The sequence below is a fragment of the Ambystoma mexicanum genome, chromosome 5q (genome assembly GCF_040938575.1).
Source record: "Ambystoma mexicanum isolate Mex_15411 chromosome 5q, UKY_AmexF1_1, whole genome shotgun sequence".
In the NCBI taxonomy this organism is placed as follows: domain Eukaryota; kingdom Metazoa; phylum Chordata; class Amphibia; order Caudata; family Ambystomatidae; genus Ambystoma; species Ambystoma mexicanum.
The window spans coordinates 1,121,434,717-1,121,455,527 of record NC_090933.1 but is presented as its reverse complement, the minus strand read 5'-3'; the positions used below and the strand labels follow the sequence as shown (position 1 = coordinate 1,121,455,527).

Below are 20,811 nucleotides of genomic sequence, written 5' to 3'. Positions count from 1 at the left end.
CTCAGTTAGGCTGGTTAGTGCATTGGCGTTCATCAGCGTACCCCTTTTATTATAAGTACTCCTCATGGCTGATATGGTGCCTCAGACTGAGGCTGTGCTTAATAATGATATAGGCGTACACAAAGTAGCAATGACCCAACCAATGGGGTCTCCTTTTGAACAAGAATTGCCAACTGATCATACTATTAAGGATCGCAGAGAGGTGTTAACTTGTCAGGAAACTGCTTTTGCGCAGGTACATGCACAAATTCACACACCTTTTGATTCCCGTAAGACATTTACACTCCTTTGCTTTGCATGAAGCTCATGATATGGACTTTACTACTCATCGTCGCTTTAGTAACCAACAGAGTATTTCATATGACTCTTATCCTAATACTATTCCTGTTGACTATTTCAACAAATCCATGGGCCTCATTATAAGTAGGGTGGTAAGGGTTAACGGTCACCGGTGCCGTTAAACCCTTACCGCCCTACTATGAGTTCCCTTTGCGGGTCCTTCCTTAACGCCTGCTTTTAGCATTATTAGGAATGGACCGGTAATTACTCCATTCACCAGGGAGGAATCGGAACGAGTTTGGAGGCAGCCATGCCGCAAATAGCGGTGTGGTTACCTCCAAACTCGGAATGAGGCCCCATATCTGATCTTTCAATGCTAGCTCCTGCCGTTATGGCAGAATTGGTGAAAAGAGTGCATCTGTCTCTTTGACCTTCCACTCCGGTCGTGGCTGCCACAGGTGGAATGGATGCCTTTCACTTCTACAATACTATGCACAGGGATGCCAATATATCAGAAATCGCTTGCAGTTGTGTTATACCGAGTACATCCAATTCACTCCCTCCCATGGCTAGTTCCCCTAAAAATGTTGATTCTCATGATGCAAAATACAATATAGATGACGCTCCTGCACCTCGAGATTATTACACTCACTTAAGTACCAAGCAGACGCCTCCCAAAATTGTTGAAGCTTCATCTAATACCGTGATGGGCAATTTGCATACATCTTTAGATCCTAACAACCTTGACCTATCTTTTCTTGTCCTTACTTAACTTGCTCGATAAAGGGCAAAACCAAACCCATTATGAGCTCAGGGAGATAAAATTGTCCATGCGTGAGGTCCTTGTCAAACTAAATACACATGAAGGCTTCATATTTGCACATAAAACATTCAAGAGTATCACTGGGTTTACGAAATCCCCCTCCCTGAAAGTCTTCCCAATCTCATCTTCCTCCCAAACCTTAGGGGTGTCTCTACGCACTAGCTCTACACAAGCGATTCATTCAAAGGAACAGGAGGTTCCTTCCACTAGATCATATGCTCTGGCTCTTAAAAATTCTGAAGCTTTATCTAGGGCCTCTGAGATATCAGATTGCATGAACTCAACATAACTGCTAATGCAGCAAAAATCAAACATCTTGAAATGGTACTCAACACCTCATATATGCCTACCAAGTCTACTCAGGCCAACTGTTGTGTATGTCCTCAAGATAAAGTAATTGAGGCTGCCTCCACATGTAATGATCCGGATAGACCTTCAGCCTTCACCAATATTATTGAACAAGAGCAGACTAGGTCTGCTAATGAGGTAGCAGACCAACCGGTCTCTGCTGAGTCTATTGACTAACGTCCTTCCAAACACTACTTATCACGTAGAAATAAATGGCTTAATAACAGAGCACTTAGGAGAAAGGCCCACAGAAAATCTTTAAAAGAAGAGGCAACGAGGAAATCCAAGAATCTCACTTTGAGTAAAATTAAAGGTCACAATTCTAATATCAAAAATGTATGTAACCTTTATAACGAAGATGGCGTTTTAGATTTAAATAAGCTCAATGAAGAGAGTAGGGAAGCACTTCAACTGATATAGAGGAGTTGCCTAGCACTTCCAGAAATGTAGATTTGATGCCTAAATCTAAAAAAGAAAAAAAATGTAACATCACAAAAGGCAGTCATTGAGTCAGGTTCCAGCGGTGACATGTTCCCTGTTAAATCTGTACTCCCTACTACTATTGAGGCTGCCAAATCTTCATCCCCTACAGTGAGAGTCTCTAAAGCCCTTAACCAGACCGAACTTTATAATTTCTTTCCGTTTATCAATAACCTAAAAGGAAACACAATTGCAGCTCCTGAAAATGCAGCAAATAGGCAGTTACCTATCTCATTACCACATTCTATACATCCTATTTTGGTACATGCTGCAGATAATAACAAAGCTGTATCCTCGAACCCCTCTGAGTCTTGTACGACTGATGATCCAAATCCTGTTCCTGCTAATAAGCGGATATTGGGTATTGTTCCTAACTCACTGTTGCCAACTGAATGTGGTAAGAGTAGTGGCCCTACTATCATTCTACCTGCAGCTGACTTTACCGCTGAAACATCCAATACCATTTGAAAGATCAGCGATGCCACCATCAACGGCAAATGTAGAATGAATCATTCTTTTATTCTCCAGGCATTTAACAGCGTTCCATCACTGAGAATTCTCAACTCCGATGACATTGATTGGGTCACTCACACTACAAACAATAACAACCGGATGATATGCCAATTTCACTCTGCTATCATCACCAAATTAGAATGGGAGCATTACGATGATCTTAAGCAGTTATGCCTAAACCTGCATTTGTTTACTTCACGTGACTCTGCTACCCAATTTCTTGAGACATATGATACAGCAACCAAGTTGGCTGATGTCATCTCTTCATCCAATGTTACTTCTAATCTCCCTAATGAAGCTATCTTGTTACAGCTCGCATCTCTGTCATCCGTGATTAAGGATTGGTCACGGCTCGAGCCCTTAGCAAACAGTCTCTAGTCTTCTAACAGCTCCACACTTTCAGTAGCTTCATGGAATTCCTGTGAATTTATTAATCTTAATTCTTGGATTCACTCCAACTCTTTCAATGATCATTTGCCAATTCTACTCTGTCAAGAAACCATGCAATTAGTAAAAACATGTCACAGCAATGCTTCACTCCTCATTCAGTGGCTGCCACTATGGGGCATGCTGGCAGGCCCTATGGAGGTCTAGCTGCACTTGTTAATAATCATTTAAAAATGTCTTCTAGGGAGGTGAAGGCTTTGGATGATGTGATGGCTATAGATCTAATGCTCCCTGATACAAACTCTGCACCTTATCTAATAATCTGTCTCTACTGAAACCCCACTAGGAAATCATTAGACCAAATGTTTGCTCAGCTTGATGCGAATCCTGAAGATGCCTTCTTTCTTAAACCAGATTATAGCATTCTCTTTGGTGGCGATTTTAATTCCTGTTGTATTCCGCATCTGCCTCACTCCTCAGATGTGGTGTTTGGTGGTATCGTCTCCTCATCTATTATCAGAGGCAAACGTTGGATTGAATTCCTAGCCAAATGGGATATCCACTTATTAGGCATTGCCAGATCTAGCCACCCCTTTAATTGGCACAGAGGCAACAAATCCTCCTACATTGATTACTTCCTCTAATTTTCTTCATCTTTGTGAGCATCAATGTACCATTTCTCCTGGTCTGGGTGACCATTTAATTATAGCTCCCTCTATTAATGTTGCATGTCCAATGCTTGACACTTCTCACCATTTAAGGACTTGGGCAGACATGAACTCCACCAGTGCAAGAAGAACAAAACAGAAGATAGGCCTTCTCTGGTTATGCCCACCTGCACCTGCAGCCTCCACTGTCAACACGAGACTCGTCCATTCACTTGTACATAGCAAGAAAGAGTTTCAGTCATGTTCCTAATACAGGAAAGTATACATAATACAAGAAGTTGAGCTTTTATAACATTAAGCAGATCTAAATTATAAACACCAATAAACCAGATAACAATATATAAAGCAGAATTACAATGAAAAGGTTATCAGGTTACAAGTAAGAGATATGAGCGGTATCCACATCCATCTAGCTCCGGCAGCGATGAGCACCACTGTTGCCCAAAGAATCTCACACAGGAATGTGCCGGCGCGCGAGAAGTAGAGCAGATACAAAGTGAGAGATTAACAACAGCTGGGCCACTTCATTGTACAGGGAAATATCTCTACCTGAGGCCAACCTTAGCGGAAACAATGTTCACGCGGTCATCTCTGGTGGGCTAACTTTGTATCCAAGCAATGAAATTCCAGTGGCACGACCAGATATCTTTAAGCTTACTCAACGGCGGCGGGTGTTCCATATGCAATTCCTCTGTGTCTTGGCAATAGGCAAAATCTTCCAGCAATAGCTGCACCTAGGAGGCAAGCACTGTAAACCAAGCTACTACCACAAAATGCCTGGCCAAAAGTAATCACAATCCTACAAGTGCCCTGTTTTTGTTGCTTAGTGTTTCCTAGTAATACCAACAAGGGGGGGACTGCTATCCGTTCTCCAGTCCTAGTGCACACCTTGTAAACTAAATAAGCCCTGCCCCCTTATCTAGTACATACATATGTAAAATCTGGGCCTACATGTAACATAGAGCAAAAGTAGTGTAATACATCTGGAGCAGAAATTTGAATGCAAGACTATTGCTGTATAATACTCTCCTGGTTTGCTGACAAATATAACCCCACTCGCTCACTGATACTGGGCTGGCCAGCAATCCCTCCAATCTTGACTTGGGTCGCCAATGCCGGCTCCCCAACTTTAAAGTGCTGCATTCAGTATGGACACAGACCATCATTCCCTAGCAGTTACCAGCAAATCCAGCCAGGATTGAATGCCTTCATCAAATTGGGAAAACAAAGGATATGAGAATGTTTGCATCGCTAAGGTGGAAACAGCTTTCCAATGAAATATTGTGACCCATGCACTTAAAGGTATCAAGGAACATTGATTCCCCTTGCCAGCAAAGCTCCCTGAGGCATCCTACACCAACTTTGGACATAGTTTGCAGGAATAAAGCCTTAAATTTAATGAACAATCTTGCTACTTTAACAACTGGGAAAATGGCAGTACAATGGGCTTCCCATCGGACACTGCTGGCAAGCCACCACCAAGTGGGACATGTTGTGTGCATAAAGTTCACCCCGCCCCCGCCCCCAGCACAAGAATCCTAAAGATAACCAAGGGCAGTGAGGCCAAAGTCACAGTTACCCTCTGACTTCTAAGAAAATCTGACTTCTAAGAAAAAGGGTGTGAACTGCAAAATAACTAAACTTCAAATTAGGAACAGCAAGTTCCCTCTTCATATGGTCGCATCAAGAACCCCCCTTCCCCGCCCCCATTGTAGTCTAGCTTGCTTACCTACCCTGATCACCATAATAAGTTGGTATCCCACTTTCTGGGGTGAATGGCTGGAATATTTCGTTAGAGACGAACACATCTCTGCAGCACAATCCTCCCTATGAAAGAGACCCTGACTACAATAGAAAGGGCCAACTTAATCCACCTATCTATAGATTCCTTGGGTATTCTACGTGACGCTATAATTAACCTGAATGAGTTGCTTGAATGTACAGCATATTCTTACCAACAGGTATTTCACTTGGTCTTCCTTTCAATCAAACCCCTCTACCCTACCTCCCCAGCTGACTGTCACCTCTGCAATGGGCATATTTCTGACTGCTTTTGGTTGATTCTCAGACCAAGGTAATCACTAAATTCATCCACAGCCTCCATAATAGGTACCAGATTAAAATTGGGATGTCACAAACACCAAACAATTTCATCTGCATAAAAAGATATAGGCACTTTATGGGAACACATCCTCAGTCCCCTTGCTACCTGACCCTCCATAATGCGAACCGCCAAATGTCCCACAACTAGAGAGTACAGCTTAAGGGGCAGTGGATGACCCTGACTTGTGCCATGTTCCATAACAAAACCTTCTAACATCCAACCATTTCATAGCACCTTGGCTTGTGGACTCCTATAAAAAAGAGAAGCAAGCAAAACAAAGTAACCCTTCATCACCCATTCTTTGTAACAATGCAACAAGAACTTGCTACTCAATGGAATCAAATACCTTTTCAGCATTGAGTAAAAGTGGCAAAGCAAGAAGAATGGGCTGTGCCCGGTGTCGAAGGGTGAACTGCCACCTCAAATTGCATGTTGTACATTACCCAGAAAAATCCCAGAGTGATCTGGTAAAAGGAGTAATTCATGAAATGGTCCAACTGATTGGTGGTATAAGGTCCAGCTGATTGGTGATATGTTTACCAATATCTGATTATCTAGAGTGATAAGGGAGATAGTTCGGTATGACCCACATTCCACTGGAGGTTTGTCACATTTAATAATAATTGTTATCACCACTTGCCTTGCAATAGCTAGCAGCGACCCCGCCTTGATCATATTTTGGTCTATGGCTATGCAATGAGAAAGCAGGATATATATAAAGTCCTTATACAATTCGATGGGTAATCCATCCATGCTGATTCCACTGAATTCAGATCTATTTGTATTTTTCAAATTGCATTAATGGTTCTGAATGTATGCATGAACATCTATTCCCGATGATCACTTTTAAATATATCATATGATATGATTGGTTATTTACAATGCGCTTAATATCCAGAGGTGTCTAAGCATGGACACTGGGATCCAACCTGTGTTGCTCTGAGTCGTCTTGCTTCCAAGGCTTGCATGTTGCCCCTGAGCTATTCTCCCAAGATATATATAGTTTTTAAATATATCTCTTTTGTTGCACACTTTAGTCTGATATTGAGCCGTTCGTTTTTAATTGATTGGCATTTCATTGTGGGTCTGCCCCATGTATCAACAGAAGCATCTGTTGGCTTTAAACAACCAGTTCATGAGGCCTTTTTGCTCTGACAGGGCAAGATCTTAGGGTCTGTGTAGAAATCTACATATTTGAGGTTGACATTCCTGACCTGCAATGCTTTTATCAATCTCTTACCATGGTGGCCTTCCAGATAGGCTTACAAAAATAAGATCATGAAAACCATCATTTTAGATTTAATTTAGACCTGTTTTTTGTAATTTGAAAACACGCCTTTGCCCTTGGCAACCACAGAGGGGTCCATTAACTCAGATTAAAGTAATAGACATGAAAATGTGCATTTCTGGTTTTAGGAAAATTCCCCCCTCTCACCTGCTGATCTGTTCTCTCTCGGCACTGTGCACCTGGCCTACCCTCTGTCTTCCAGGACCAGGTACCTGCTCACCATGCCAACCTCCTGCACTGCATCCGGGCCACCCCCTGCACTGGGGTCTGTATCTGTACCCATACAGTCCCACCCCTCTGTTTTCTTCTTGCACTTATCAGACATGACATACCCTGTCTGCTGCCTTAACCCAGCACTTGCCCTCGCTGGCTGCACTACCATGATTTGTTGTCTTTATTGTTTATTTATTTATAATTATTGATCTGTTTTCTCCTTTGCTCCGCACTTTCCACCCACCTCCCATTCACTTTCCCCTCTCCCTCTCTGATGCATTTGAGTGTTCTCAATGTCACTGGGCCTAGTAAGATCATTGTTTTGTTCTCCCCTGTTTCCCTTCCTTGCTTGGTCACGCTCTGAAACACTTGTGTACGAGCACCATACACATAAAATATCAATACCAACATAAATGTCAGAGTTCAAACAAGGTAAACAATTTTGATGTTACATGTAAAAGGAAAATGTTTTCTTTGTGTCATTTTTATTGGTAATGGCAGAGTAGGACTACCAACTGATTTAACTCGATCTAACAGCTATGTGTAATACATATTCTGTCCATTTAATTGAATAATACCAAAATACACTTTGGACAGTGTATTACATTCCTTTTTGTTCATGGTAGCATAACAAGAGAAGCTCCTTTACAATCATTAATTTTGTTTACAGTAAAGCATTTGGTCTTGCCATGTTTACCATGAATTACATTATATTTCAGTGAAAAGCCATTCTGAGTTTACATTATTTACTGAAGAGTGTTACATTCAATCAGAAAATGGCATGCATTTTTCGATAGGATGGATAAGCCAAGCACATTAGTAGATATTAATTTAAGATTTTCTGCCACCCGTACAGTGACCATGGCTTAGCAATGACAGAAATATGAATCATGAACACCAAGGGACCATACAACAATCTCAAAGAGTCAAAGACTTCATCTAATGCGTATCACTGTAAATCTGAGATCCTGTACAACCCCAACTACCCGCACCCACAAATAAGAACATCATACCCTTCCTTTTTCTACACAGCCACCCTCAAGAAAACAGTGAACTGGTTGGAATATGCCCGGGGAAATTAAAGATACCCAGTTGCACATGCCCTCTCCACAATCATCGAAATATACTGTGACCCCTGACATTATAAAGTTTAGTAGTGCACAATATTACTTATCACTTTGTAAATATGTCACTGAAGAAGAGTATGGTAACATCATATTATATGGGCCACGGTGAATCAGTGGTACACCATCTAAATGGTTTAGTACCCACCTCTCAGCAGACTTTGATTATTCTGACGAGCAGAGATAGATGGAAGGCCATCAAGGAATCATTAGTCCCCACAACTCAGGAGCCTCAGGAGGAAGAGACATATGTGTTTTGCCTTTATGAACTATTCTCAGTTTTGCCAGATAAATCACAGTGTACTGATATGAATATTCCATAGCCTCTTTTTGATATTCAGAAGCAAATTCATGGGAAGAAAAAGGAACTAGTATCTCCTCTTGGCCTGATGAAGGATGTCATCCCAGTCACACTAGTTAAGTAACTGCACAATGATAGACCTAGGAGGTCTCCCCAGTAATGGTCTAGAAGTAGGAGTGCAATGGCGTCCTACTACTATTAAAAAGGCAGACAGTTTTGTAGCCTCAAACTGTTTTTTTAATCAATGACCCAAACAATAATACAACTCCATATTTCTAATGTCTGAGATTCCAACAGTACTAGGATGCACACATTGTTATTCACTGATCTTCCTTCGAGGTGCTAATTTTTTTGTCCTAATGATCTTAATCAATTTAGCCATATTCTTGACCTTCTGACCCACCACTGATGTGGACATTCTGGTCTCCACCTCCTCCATTCAATTTCCTTGCCAATACAGACACGATTGTAGGCACTCTGCCTTGCATACCAGGATCTCCAGTTTACAGCTAAGGCCAATTATGTCAGTTCCATGAACATAGTTCTGATATCTCCAGTCTCCTCACAGTCAGCCTGACAACCAGCATTATCCACCTGTGGCAGATGGGGTATCAGCGGGGGGTCCCAATTCCCCTGCCTCTCAAAAGATAACTGAGACTCACCTGTCTTGCTTGCTCATAACTAACTGTATCCAGCACTATCATCTTGCTAGAGAAAGGTGGCAGCAGCTAAACAGGAGAATTGTCTTCATGTTGTGTAATGCATTCAATCCTCATCAAGTTTGACTGAATGGGCTGAATGAACCATCCCAACATAACTCTAGTCAAGCTGTCCACCCCCATATCGTACCAACAGAGAAGCCTGTGGAAACAGAAAATGATAAGCGACAGAACACTCCCTCCATCATCATAGAGGAGCTCCTAGTGTAGTGAGCCACCTGAGGGAGCATAAAAACAGTTATAATACAATTTGCCGAACATTGCTGGACATTACATTTTATCAAGACTTGTTCAGAGTTATCAAAATAATGTTTTAATGTAGAATACATTTTCTGAAGGAAAGGATCATAAGTAATGTAGAATAATTCATGTTGAATGTAAGCAAGGGAATATGTTTTTGATTTTCGAGGAGAGAGCCCCTTTCATGCTTTGTCACCACCACATCGAGACCACCACAGGCACAAGACCTCCAAGTTGACCATGATGCTGCAGGCTCACTACCGGACCCGTTCTCTGGCTGCCTTCCATGGTGCGCTGGCAACAAATGCCACAAGGATGTCCTCCACAGACCCAAGAGGTATCACTGTGCTGCTCCTGGGCACTTTCAGAATGTCTGGCAGTATGCTTGGCCGTATTCAACTGCAGGATAACAGAAGGATCAGGTTCATTTAGAGCGTGGGTTGAGAGGTCTCACTAAAAAGTAGCCATCTTGTGCTGGCCCCTATGACTCGTGAATGATCCATTTTAAACTTCAGTTGCTTTTGACATATTTTCTATTTATTTAGGCTTCAATTATTTATTTTTAAATCTTTAGCATTTTCAACCTGTTCTTTTCAATCCGGTTATTTAACATCTGCAAAGGTCTACCAGATGAGGGAATGCATTCGGGTCTGCTCTAGCAACAGTTACAGCTGCCCTCTCCAAGAGTTCTAGGTGGCTCAAGTTCTATGGGCCTCATTACGACCCGGCGGTAAGGGATTACCGGTACCGGTAAGGGCACCGGTACCGCTAATCCCTTACCACCCATTTCCGAGGTCCCTTTGCGGGTCCTCCCTTAATGCCTGGTTTTACCAGCCATTAAGGGCGGGACCCGCAAAGGGACTTTGTAGGTAATTACGGTACCGCATAATTACCGCCTTCCCCATTCCCATTGAGCCCTAGGGCTCAATGGGAATGGGGAAGGGCCATGGTGAATGGGGAATTACCACCCCCGCAAACCTTGGAATGGGGCGGTAATTCCGCCATTCACCATGATGGAATCTGTAGTTTACCGGTGGCAACCAAGGCGCAAATAGCGCCATGGTTACCGCCCGGGTCGTAGTGAGGCCCTATGTCAAGATGATGGCTGGCAGCTGGAATTCTGTGATCCCTAACGCCATAGGGATGCAGTTCAAGCAAGGGAAATTATGAAAATACAGTTGGGCTGCAAAAATATTCATTTATACTAAGAGGGGAATTTGAGGCGGTGCCTGGTGCAGATTCATCTTAAAGTTACTAATTATCAAACAAATTCTATATTGAAATGGTTATTCTGTTTTCATCCAAGCTTTCTTTGAAATGAGGAAACCCATGCATTTTATTTAAACCCTGCAAGTTCTATAAAGCAGTTTATGAAGTGTTTTGCCTTTTGGCTACCAATGTTTAGAGACCAACACCCTAAGCCGCTTTTATTGGAGAGATGCCATCCAATGAGTATTACAGAATCAATCCATGTGACCGTAGGTTTCCGCCATGCCAGGCGGCCCACAGGCCCACCCACTATCAGACACCCCAGAAGTGGACTCAGTGCATCTCTGCACACAATGCTGCTGTAATCAGAGTTGGGAAGGCTACTTGCTTTAGAAACCAATGCAATCAGTTATTATATGTATTGCTCTCCTACACACCAAGAAAGAATATTATTGCGATGTCATTGAGTTCACAGGGGAGAAGTTGTGTATTGTCCAGACTATGCACACTGCGTTCTCTTGGATTTAAAGCCCCCCCTAATCTTGTGCCCCTCTACCTTTCTAGGAGTTGTACTCACAGTCATATGATGCAGTTGGTGTGATGTTTGCCTCCATCCCTGGGTTTGCAGACTTTTACTCACAGACTGAAATGAATAACCAAGGAGTGGAATGCCTTCGCTTGCTTAATGAGATCATTGCAGACTTTGACGAGGTAAGATTGAACTAGTGGAATGCATAAAAAGAACTTGCGCACCCAGACCGAAGCTTCGGTCCACTGTCCAGAAAGTGTAGATGAGAGTTCTTAATTCAATTAAGGTTGCGGTTAGATAGCCAAGATGTTTGAATGTCCACTGGGTGCTATCTGTAATGTGCAGGTCACTCCACTGATGCTACAGTAGAACAAACCTCTAACCTTTCTACAGCCATGAAATGAGTGTCTCTGATTTGAGCATCAGTCACCAGGAACAGGCAAAGCTCTGTAGGGTAGAAATGTGGGTTGGCATTCAACTGCCTCAGCACGCAGGGTGGACGGAAACCAAGGAGTATGTAACTGAATGCACTTTATTTGTAATGTACTATCTATGTAGGCGCTGAAACCTTTGTACATGTTCATTCATAGTAACCTGATCGTTGTATCAAATTGATATCTAATTTACAAGTTTCTTTTTAATCCCATGTATACATGTTGAACAAACTCACACATCACAACCAGTAAGATGTACTGGTCCACCTAAAAGGACCACCTAGCTCTTGTGCCTTACATCTTAAATTGCGCCTATTCTAAATCATCCAATCTATGCAGGCTAATGGACCACATCTTTGCATAACCACACAACCCTGGAACGCCTTCTCCCATCAACAAGCGCTTCCACGAAGAGTCTTATCCTTCTACATTATTCAAGTCTAGACATGTATTTCTATCGGTTGTTAATGGGACATGATAACAACAAAGTCTCTTTTTTTGGACATGAAAAACACATCAACAAACAAGGATTTCATTCCCTAGCTACAACAAAGTGCATGAATCAGAGGCTGTTGCCTTTGCTTCCAAACGTACAATGTTTTATCAAGATCGTGTCATTTCATAGCTGAATAGATTTGAACATTGAAGGAAAGCCTCCCTTTCGTTGTGCCTGTCTTGGTGTCCCTTCCATAAAGGATCTCTCCTGAGACAGCTTGGCTCTTAGGGTCATTTCATGACTGTTGCACTGTATACCCATCTACATCACTAAGGTTCCCACGGGGCCATGTTTTTAGAGATTACGGCCAGTGGCCTATTTTTCTGTGATGGACCAGATTTTTGAGCACAGTAAATGTGTGTTACCCTTCCTTCACCCTAAGGCGGGCGTGTCCTTTGTTGAGTAAAAAAATCCATCCAGTTAATCCTAAAGAATCTGTAAATAAGTGTAAAAATGCATTTCTTGGTTTATATTTTCACAATAAATTTATCCTAAGAGTATATTACACATTAATGTTACACATTCATGAGAACCATATGACCATAGTTCTAGGCAAACCCTTTACAGCAATTTGACAGAACATTTTTTCAGAGGCTTTTTTAGGCTTAAAGAATAGAGCGCACGCATAGGTTTTTAAAAAACAGGTAGAGCAGTAGGAGTTATTTATTTGCAAAGCAGACCGGTTTCAACTCCTTAAACACACTTCAAGGTAGCTCAGGTAGTTAAACCCTCACACACGATCTCTGTATTCAGCCTGTAGGGCATACGTGTGTTTCAACATAGCCTAATTAAATACCATCCCATTGGTTATTAATACTATTATGCAATACTTGGTGGTGGAAGGAATCTTGCTTGTAATACTATGTAAAAACCTGATATTATTGTTTTATGAGTCAATCATATCTATGGCAGAGACTTTGCATACCAGTTCAATTTACCACCCTATAGTGATCGTCTCGCCATGGGAATGACCGGCTTAATATGATCTCACCAACGCTTAAATCCTGCCTTTCCAGGGCCATCTTAAAAATAATTCACAGCCCACACATTGGGCCTCATTACGACCCGGGCAGTAAGGGATTACCGCTACCGATAAGGGTACCAGTACCAGTAATCCGTTACCGCCCAATTCCAAGGTCCTTTTGCGGTTCCTCCCTTAACGGCTGGTTTCACCAGCTGTTAAGGACGGGACCCGCAAAGGGACTTTGGGGGTAATTACGGTACCGCAATTACGGTGCCGTAATTACCACCTTCCCCATTCCCATTGAGCCCTATGTGGGCTCAAATGGGAATGGGGAAGGGCCATGGTGAATGGGGAATTACCGCCCCCGCAAACCTTGGAGTGGGATGGTAATTCCGCCATTCACCATGGCGCAATCAGTAGTTTACCGGTACCGCCCGGGTCGTAATGAGGCCCATTGTGCCATCTGCATGGTAGCTTCACTGTTTGCATTGCAGAAGGTGTTTGCGAGACACCCTTATTATGCCAGACGCACCTCCCCAGCACACGGTTAGACAGCACTATGGGACATTTCAGTCACTCTGTGAGGCTGCAGCTATTCCTCTGCAGCATTGCTGTAAACGTGGCTGCATGTTTGTAAGGCAACGTGCTCCTCCAAAAGATGGTGGAATCATGCTAGTTGTAAGGGGGATATGACATTCATGTAATGGTCAGTGCTAAATATGCATCTTGCAGTCAATTTCAACACACAGCTATGTTTTACTGCCTTTATTTTGGCTAATGTATACCCTGTCTCCTTTTCGGGGCCCGCTGGTTCCCTTTTTCAAATCACAAGGGGTTGTAAATTGCAATTGTAAACGCTGCCTGCCATGCTTGCTTTACAATGGATCCCTATAGAGTCCGCCTGCTTTATGAAAATCCATGCCAGCACAAATGCTAGGGCATTTTTATGGCGGAGAGGAAGGGAGGCAGCAGAAATGCAAGTTGTGTTCTGCCCCTCTTTTTCACCATAAAAATAAATGAAAATGCTGTGTAGCACAAGGCTTTTATGCACTTTGTATACGTTATGCAACATCGAAGATATGCTCCACTGTAATCATACTCACAGATTGCCACAACCTTCCATTCCTAAACATTGCTAAAGCCTTGGTCCCAGGGCAATTCATTTGGACATTTTATTTCAGATTAAAACGCTACCTCCTCCCCACCCGTGTTTTATGCCATCTGGCAGGTTCATTGGCTTGACTCTATGCAGGCCATTATGAATGAGATGAACAATGGCATGTCGTAGGCACAATTCCAGCAGTGGCTCTTGTAAGATCCTGAATGAACCATTTTTTTTTGGTTTGACTTAAATAAGCACCCGAATACGCACAAGAAGCTCCATTTTGGTGTGCTACTGATGTAACAGTGAGACATGAAGACCAACACATTTTCATTGATGATGTTATCTAAGTGTCACTGTGCTAAAGTGTGTACTAATCTGTGGTAGTGTGCCTTTAATACGAGTGACAAACCCTATGGCATTTTGTTATGACGTGCTCTTCCAAATATTTCCTAGAATTTTGTGGCATGAGATTTTGGGGCTCATTACAAGTCCGCTGGTATCCGTCCTGTTATTCCGGTGGGATACTGAGGTACTACCATACCATCTCTGCCGCCCAATATCCTGGTAATACCGAAAGATTACAGGTGGCGCAGATGCCGGTAAATAACCATTCCCAGGGAGTCCCATAGAACTCCATGGCAATGGGGATGCCGCAATCACTGGCACCGGTAATACTGTTGCAGGTGATTCTAGCAATTGTCTGCCGGGAAGGTCCTGAACTACCGGCAGGTCAAGCCTGCCGGTAGATCACAGGCCCTACCAGCAGACTTGGAGTTTGCTGGTAGGGGTGCTGTGGGATGTTTTTACCCATGCATCCAAGCCCTACCATAAAACTGTGCAGTACTGGCATGGAAAACATCATGATGGCTAGAACTCCCCAGTGAGTGCACAGGGAAAACATGAAGAATAGGCTGCCACCCATTTTTGCCTATGTTGTGAGCACAGGAGGGCACTGCCTAAAACCACCATTGGGCTACACACACAGTTAAGAGGTGGATACAATGTAAAACTATATTCTGAAATGACTTGAAGGAAGTAATGATTTAATGTATAGGTAAAAATTGTAAGTTTGATTTAAACTGGGAACTAAAGTGACATTTAGCTGAATTCTGCCTGACAACTACCCCCGACAGGAGAAACCTGCTCAGCCACTCTTCCCAGGCCTAGCTGCATCCTGCTTCCCCACCAAAAGGAGTTGACACCTCTCTGATTGAATTACCTGGGGACTGCAGGAAACTGAACAGTGGACTCAGGCAAATGTTATATTGGGGGGGCCGTAAAGTGGCTTCCTTTTGGGAAAAGTGGGAGGAGAAGTGCCTGCGAGAGCCAGCTGAGCTTGGGGGAAGTGGATAAACCAGTTCTTCCACCATGGGATGTGGGAAGCCACACCCCTTTTTGACCAGGGCATAAGTTAAAACGATAGATGACTCATAGTGCGGACTGGTCAAAATTATATAAGTAATATCATTATTCTTGTGATTTTTCTGTGCACGTTTTAAGAGGCGTTAAGACCCTGTGGTGTATTCTGGGGGGTTGCTAGCGGAAAATAGGGTCTCACTCCAAATGTCTGCATGTTAAAAATCTGACACTTCATCAATTAATGTCCATACTCCTTGCGCACATGTGTGTAATTTTTGGTAATTGTCCGATATTAGTAAACCAGTCAAAAAGCGCAAAATGTTGTCATTTTTTAATGCAAGCCCCCAGGAAGATCAGAGGCGGACAAGCATGGACCATAAGGAATATATAATGTGTAAATGTAATTTCAACAAATTGTGTACCCGGGAAATATGGATTTGAATCAAATATAGATTTGTGGGCAAATTGACCAGGGGAGGATCCTCTGACCCATAAACAGACCTCATCACTCTGACAATTTCCTTCCCCCATTCATGGGAGAGGGGAGAATTGGGCCAATGACAAGTAGAGAGGGGCAGGCTCAGTTATGCCACGCACACACTCACTTCCAAAACACATAAAAAGAGACTGCTGGGACAGGTAGAGACATTCAATTCCATTTTTTGCGGGATGCTCTGCCAGGAGACTCCAGACTTCACATCCATCAATCTCCAAAGACCAGAACTTTACTTCAGAACTTAAAGCAAGGGCCTAAACCCACAAACTGAGAACTCTTCTCAGCCGGCCTCAGCAACCTTAAAATCATCTGCAAACTATTCCACAGCCGGGCGAGCTGTTTCAATTCTATGCCAAGAACTTTTGCCGGAACCGCAGACCAGACCCAGACCGCTGTGGGCAGAACCAGAGATCCGGATAGCTGTGAGCAGAACCGGTGCCTGATTGACCCGCCGAGCAGAGAGAACCGCCGCTGGACGTGTTGACCAGATCGTGATCAAATTTATATTGTGAGTACCTAGCAGAACTGTGCAGAACCAATCTCTTAGTTAAAATAATCTAATCCAAACTATTTTGACCTAAGTAGAACTGCCTCCTAGTAATCCGTCATCTGTCATTCTAAAGCTGCGAGCTGTCATCTGTCATTCTAAAGCTGAAAACTGTCACCTGTCATTTTGAGTTTTACTTTAAATCCGAAAATCTACCTTTATTAAATCGTCTGTATCTCTGGAACCGTTTGGGCTAGGAACGAAATTTAACTTTCATTTTAAAGCTTGATATTAGGCTTTCCAACTTTTTCCACAATCGCGATTTGCGCACTTGCGAAATTTACTGCGATTTGCGATTTTGGGTCAATTTCTCCACTTGTCAAAATAGCAGCTCCTTTCTTTCCTTTGTTAAAAATCCGTTTGCAACCTGGTAACGTTGCTAAAGTGCGCCTGAACTAATACCAACAAGCATCTCTCACTCACCCTGAATCTCTAGAGGGAATTAAAATCAGTTAGCACATTTTCCCATCCATTGCCATTACATTTAAAAGCATTTTGTGCCTGTGTTTCAAACTTCTGCCTGTTTCCTCTAAGCTTGCTGGGGGGGGGAACTGAATTCTGTATTGTATTTGATTGTATTCCCGAAGACTGTGTGTGTTACTTCCATTCTAAGAGAGGGGTGTTATATAAGGGTTGTCATCCAGAGTACATGAACTGGACCTAAAAATATATCAATAAGGGTTTCCCTCAGCATCCCAGACTAGGCATTGACTTAGCTGTAGGGTTGAAGTGAAGCCGCTTAACAGTGCTGGTAGATGTTGTTACCGGCACCTTATTTCTAGACCAGCAAACTCAAAATGAGCCAATTTGTCACCCAAAAGTAATGGATTTGACACTTGTGTCTGGTGTTCTTCAGCATAATGAGGAATGCTTTCCCCTCAAAGGCCTTCTAAGCGCAGAACAATTATCCGTCATTCCCTGCAACATATCTATGAGATAGATTGATTGCTTTGCATAATCATTCGGATTTCTGATGGAGAGCCAGTTGGTATATAACGTCTGGTAAGTCTCCCAAACATCTGTATAAATGGAATTCCATTTTTATTATAGTTACCATCCCTAGATGGATGGACAAACTGAGTGCCTCAATCAGATGTTAGGGCAGTATTTGTATTATTTCTCTCAGGCGAATGAGTATGGAATGTCAGCTATTAGTCTAACAGAGTTTTCTTACAACAATACTTTAAAAAAAATGTTATTAGTGTTTACATTTGATCAAAAACCTTTACACTGAAGAAAAGAAGCACATAGAGATTGACATAAAATGAATCAATACTTTGATATAAAACTACACATAAATAGAGGAAATGTCACGATTGAGTGTCGTGCTGCGCTAGTATAGTAATAAATGAATTAATAAATATATACATTTAAATATACACATTTTCACCTAAAAGTGCGTGAATCGTGATTAAGAAATGAACAAGAGCAATAATTAATGAAATTAGAGTTCCCACTCAGTGACTCTCAAAAAACATGGAAGAGGAAGATCTTCATGCATATTTACAAAGTTGTGAAACGTTAAAACTGTAGGGGAATAGGTAACTGGATAATCGATCAATAGGTGCTTCAAAGATTGCCAGGGCCTACTGTCTTTGTAAAGGCGACAATGTGCAGCTTTTGGGAAGAGGCCTTTAACAGGGTCCCATATTTGCAGGTTGACTAACAGATTAAAACAAAATCTCAAAAATACATGTTGGAATGAAGAATCAAGAAATTGTGTTAAATAATTTGGAAGGGTACCAAGTCTATGGAATACACCGTAGTCACTATATACATTGTACCTGCAAATGTTGATCCCGGCGCCTTGTGATGGTCTTAATCAACTGGATTTCTGGATTGTCTACTAAAGTTAGGCTCTTGAAGTTAATATCATTATGAAAATTAGCACACTCAAGTTCAAAAAGATTTAGTGGAGTAAATGATTTACTTGCCAATGTACGGTTTAAAGAAACCGATAGTGAATCAGCAGGGGATCAAGAGATTCCAGTATAATTTTCGTTTGGTCTCCCAGAAGATATTTTATCACCAAGATAAAATTCGCAAATCGTGACGTAGTACAACATACGGTTAAACTGCAGTTATTCCGAAAAACATCCCTTTGGTTATTTTCAGTTTATGCCAGGTTAATATGAATATCTGTAAACTGTACAAAAGGAATCAGTTATTTTCTCGTTTGGGCATATGAGGCTGTCTAATTAATTATTTATTTAATCTTTTATAAGGCACTTAACATCAGAGACCATTCACTAAGCACAACCAATCTATCATAAAACTCCTTCATTGTAGGTTTAAATAAGATGGGGAATCCCATGAAAATCAGGTTGGTTGGTACTTTAACGCAGACATCATTTAAAATCCCATTTGAAGTGTGAGTGGCAGATTTGGGTACACTCAAACTCAAGTTGTTCTTACAAAGGTAGTAATGTAAACAACTAAAGGCTTGTTGGAGCCCTGTAGGAGTTATATACAAGAAAATCATGTCATCAGCATATTGTAATGTAGGAATCGATAGAAAACCTCTATTGGGAGGGAAAGTCTGCAAGGGTCTTGTTCACCATAAAGGTTAAAAAGACACAAAGGTAGTACTCATCCCTGTCTGAGACCAACCTAGATGTCTACTGACACACCCATATTCTCTAAATGAGCCCAACCTGAAGACTGTTGCCGGAATGTCATTCAATTATAATTCAATTATTCCCCATGAATCCACGATCAATGCAGTTTGATCCATAATTGAAAGTGATTGACGCAATAAAATGCACTGCCGAGGTCAACACAGCCCATGAAAAGAGGATGTTGATCCCTCCATCAAGCCTATTTTTGAAGTAGACTGAGGATGAAAGCGTTAAGCGTGGTAGCACATTGCTTTCTAAAGCCGAGCGGGAGTACGTTAGGTTTTCCAATTGTATCAGCCCATTTTTTCAGATTCTCCAATAATAAGGAAGCAAACCTTTTGGAAGTGGAGTCCAGGAGGTCTAGAGGCCGGTATTTACCAGGATCAGCTTAAAGGTGACAAGATGGAGACTAAGCTGTTTGGTGACATCCTTTAAGCTATACTTTTGTCCCTCCTCCATGGATCTGTGTCGAGATCCGTTTCCCAAATTAGACCAGTCTATAATTGATATCTCACATTAAAGCACATTTTTTCTCATCCTTCAGCTGCAAGTGCTGAGACAAATCACTCTGTGACGATAATTGTTCACTCAATGCTGGCCTTCCAGAGTACAATCCCATATAACATGAGCTCATTTAGAATGTGGCCGCTACGATTTCGTACCAATTCTAATCGACATACGCATATTCCCGCTGTTTGCTTTTCCCTGCACTGGCTCCCGATCATGTGCAGGCTCCAGTGTAAGGTATTATGTTTTCACTCATATGAGTTATACAACATGGGACAGCTTCCTTGACACTCGCTATACACCTTTCATAGCTCTTCTGTTGACCTGTTGAAAGTTGGTTGCTTTAAGTAAAGCCAGAGTGGTGGATGTGCTTTTCCCTTCTTTGGCCCCTGCCTTTGGAACTCTCTTACACTGTTTATTCGTGAGACCAGTAGTCTTCCAATATTCTCAAGGCTGGTTAAGACCTGGCTCTTTTAATCAACTTTTCCATAACCTTTATTCTCATTTTCTTCGCTTCCTAACCGACCGTGCCCTACTACCAGGAAACCCACCTGTTGGGCCCCATGTGCTTTAAATATTGCTATAACATAACATTAGGGTAGTAGATTTATTGAATAGATTGAACCAACATGCTATACATAGTATGCAATCTGGTTTCAACTACATTGTAATAAGCCTATACAGCAATGATATCTGTTGCCTTTCTTTAAATTGCTCAGACCACGATGTACCATGCGTTATCCAATCTCTAAACTGGTGCCAGCTTAATGACAACAAGTTCTTGGCTTAATTAAACAGCCACACCGACAAAAGAAGCCACTGTGTGCACGACACACCCATATCTTTAAAGGATGTTTCAATTGTCATAAAAGATCAACAATTGAATTGGTTTCCTTCTTTTCAGATTTACAGACAATCCAGGTTGAAGAAGACACCAGTTAGGATTATGGACTTTGGATTCTGAAAACGTTTGGATTAAATAGATAATTTTTAGAACGAAAACCTTGCATATTGTTCAAGAATGAGGTCATGAGCAATCAATGCAATTTTACCTCTGTAT

The 20,811-nt window shown here is 42.0% G+C and overlaps 1 protein-coding gene across 2 annotated transcripts in view; it reads left to right on the top strand.

The window, feature by feature from the left end:
* ADCY8 (adenylate cyclase 8) overlaps positions 1–20,811 on the top strand; it is a 1,651,787-nt gene that overhangs the window by 1,515,839 nt on the left and 115,137 nt on the right. For both annotated transcript variants that reach the window (XM_069621638.1, XM_069621637.1), the window contains one exon: positions 11,261–11,407. In XM_069621638.1, the coding sequence (XP_069477739.1) occupies positions 11,261–11,407 (147 nt within the window). The remainder of the gene's footprint in view (positions 1–11,260; positions 11,408–20,811) is intronic.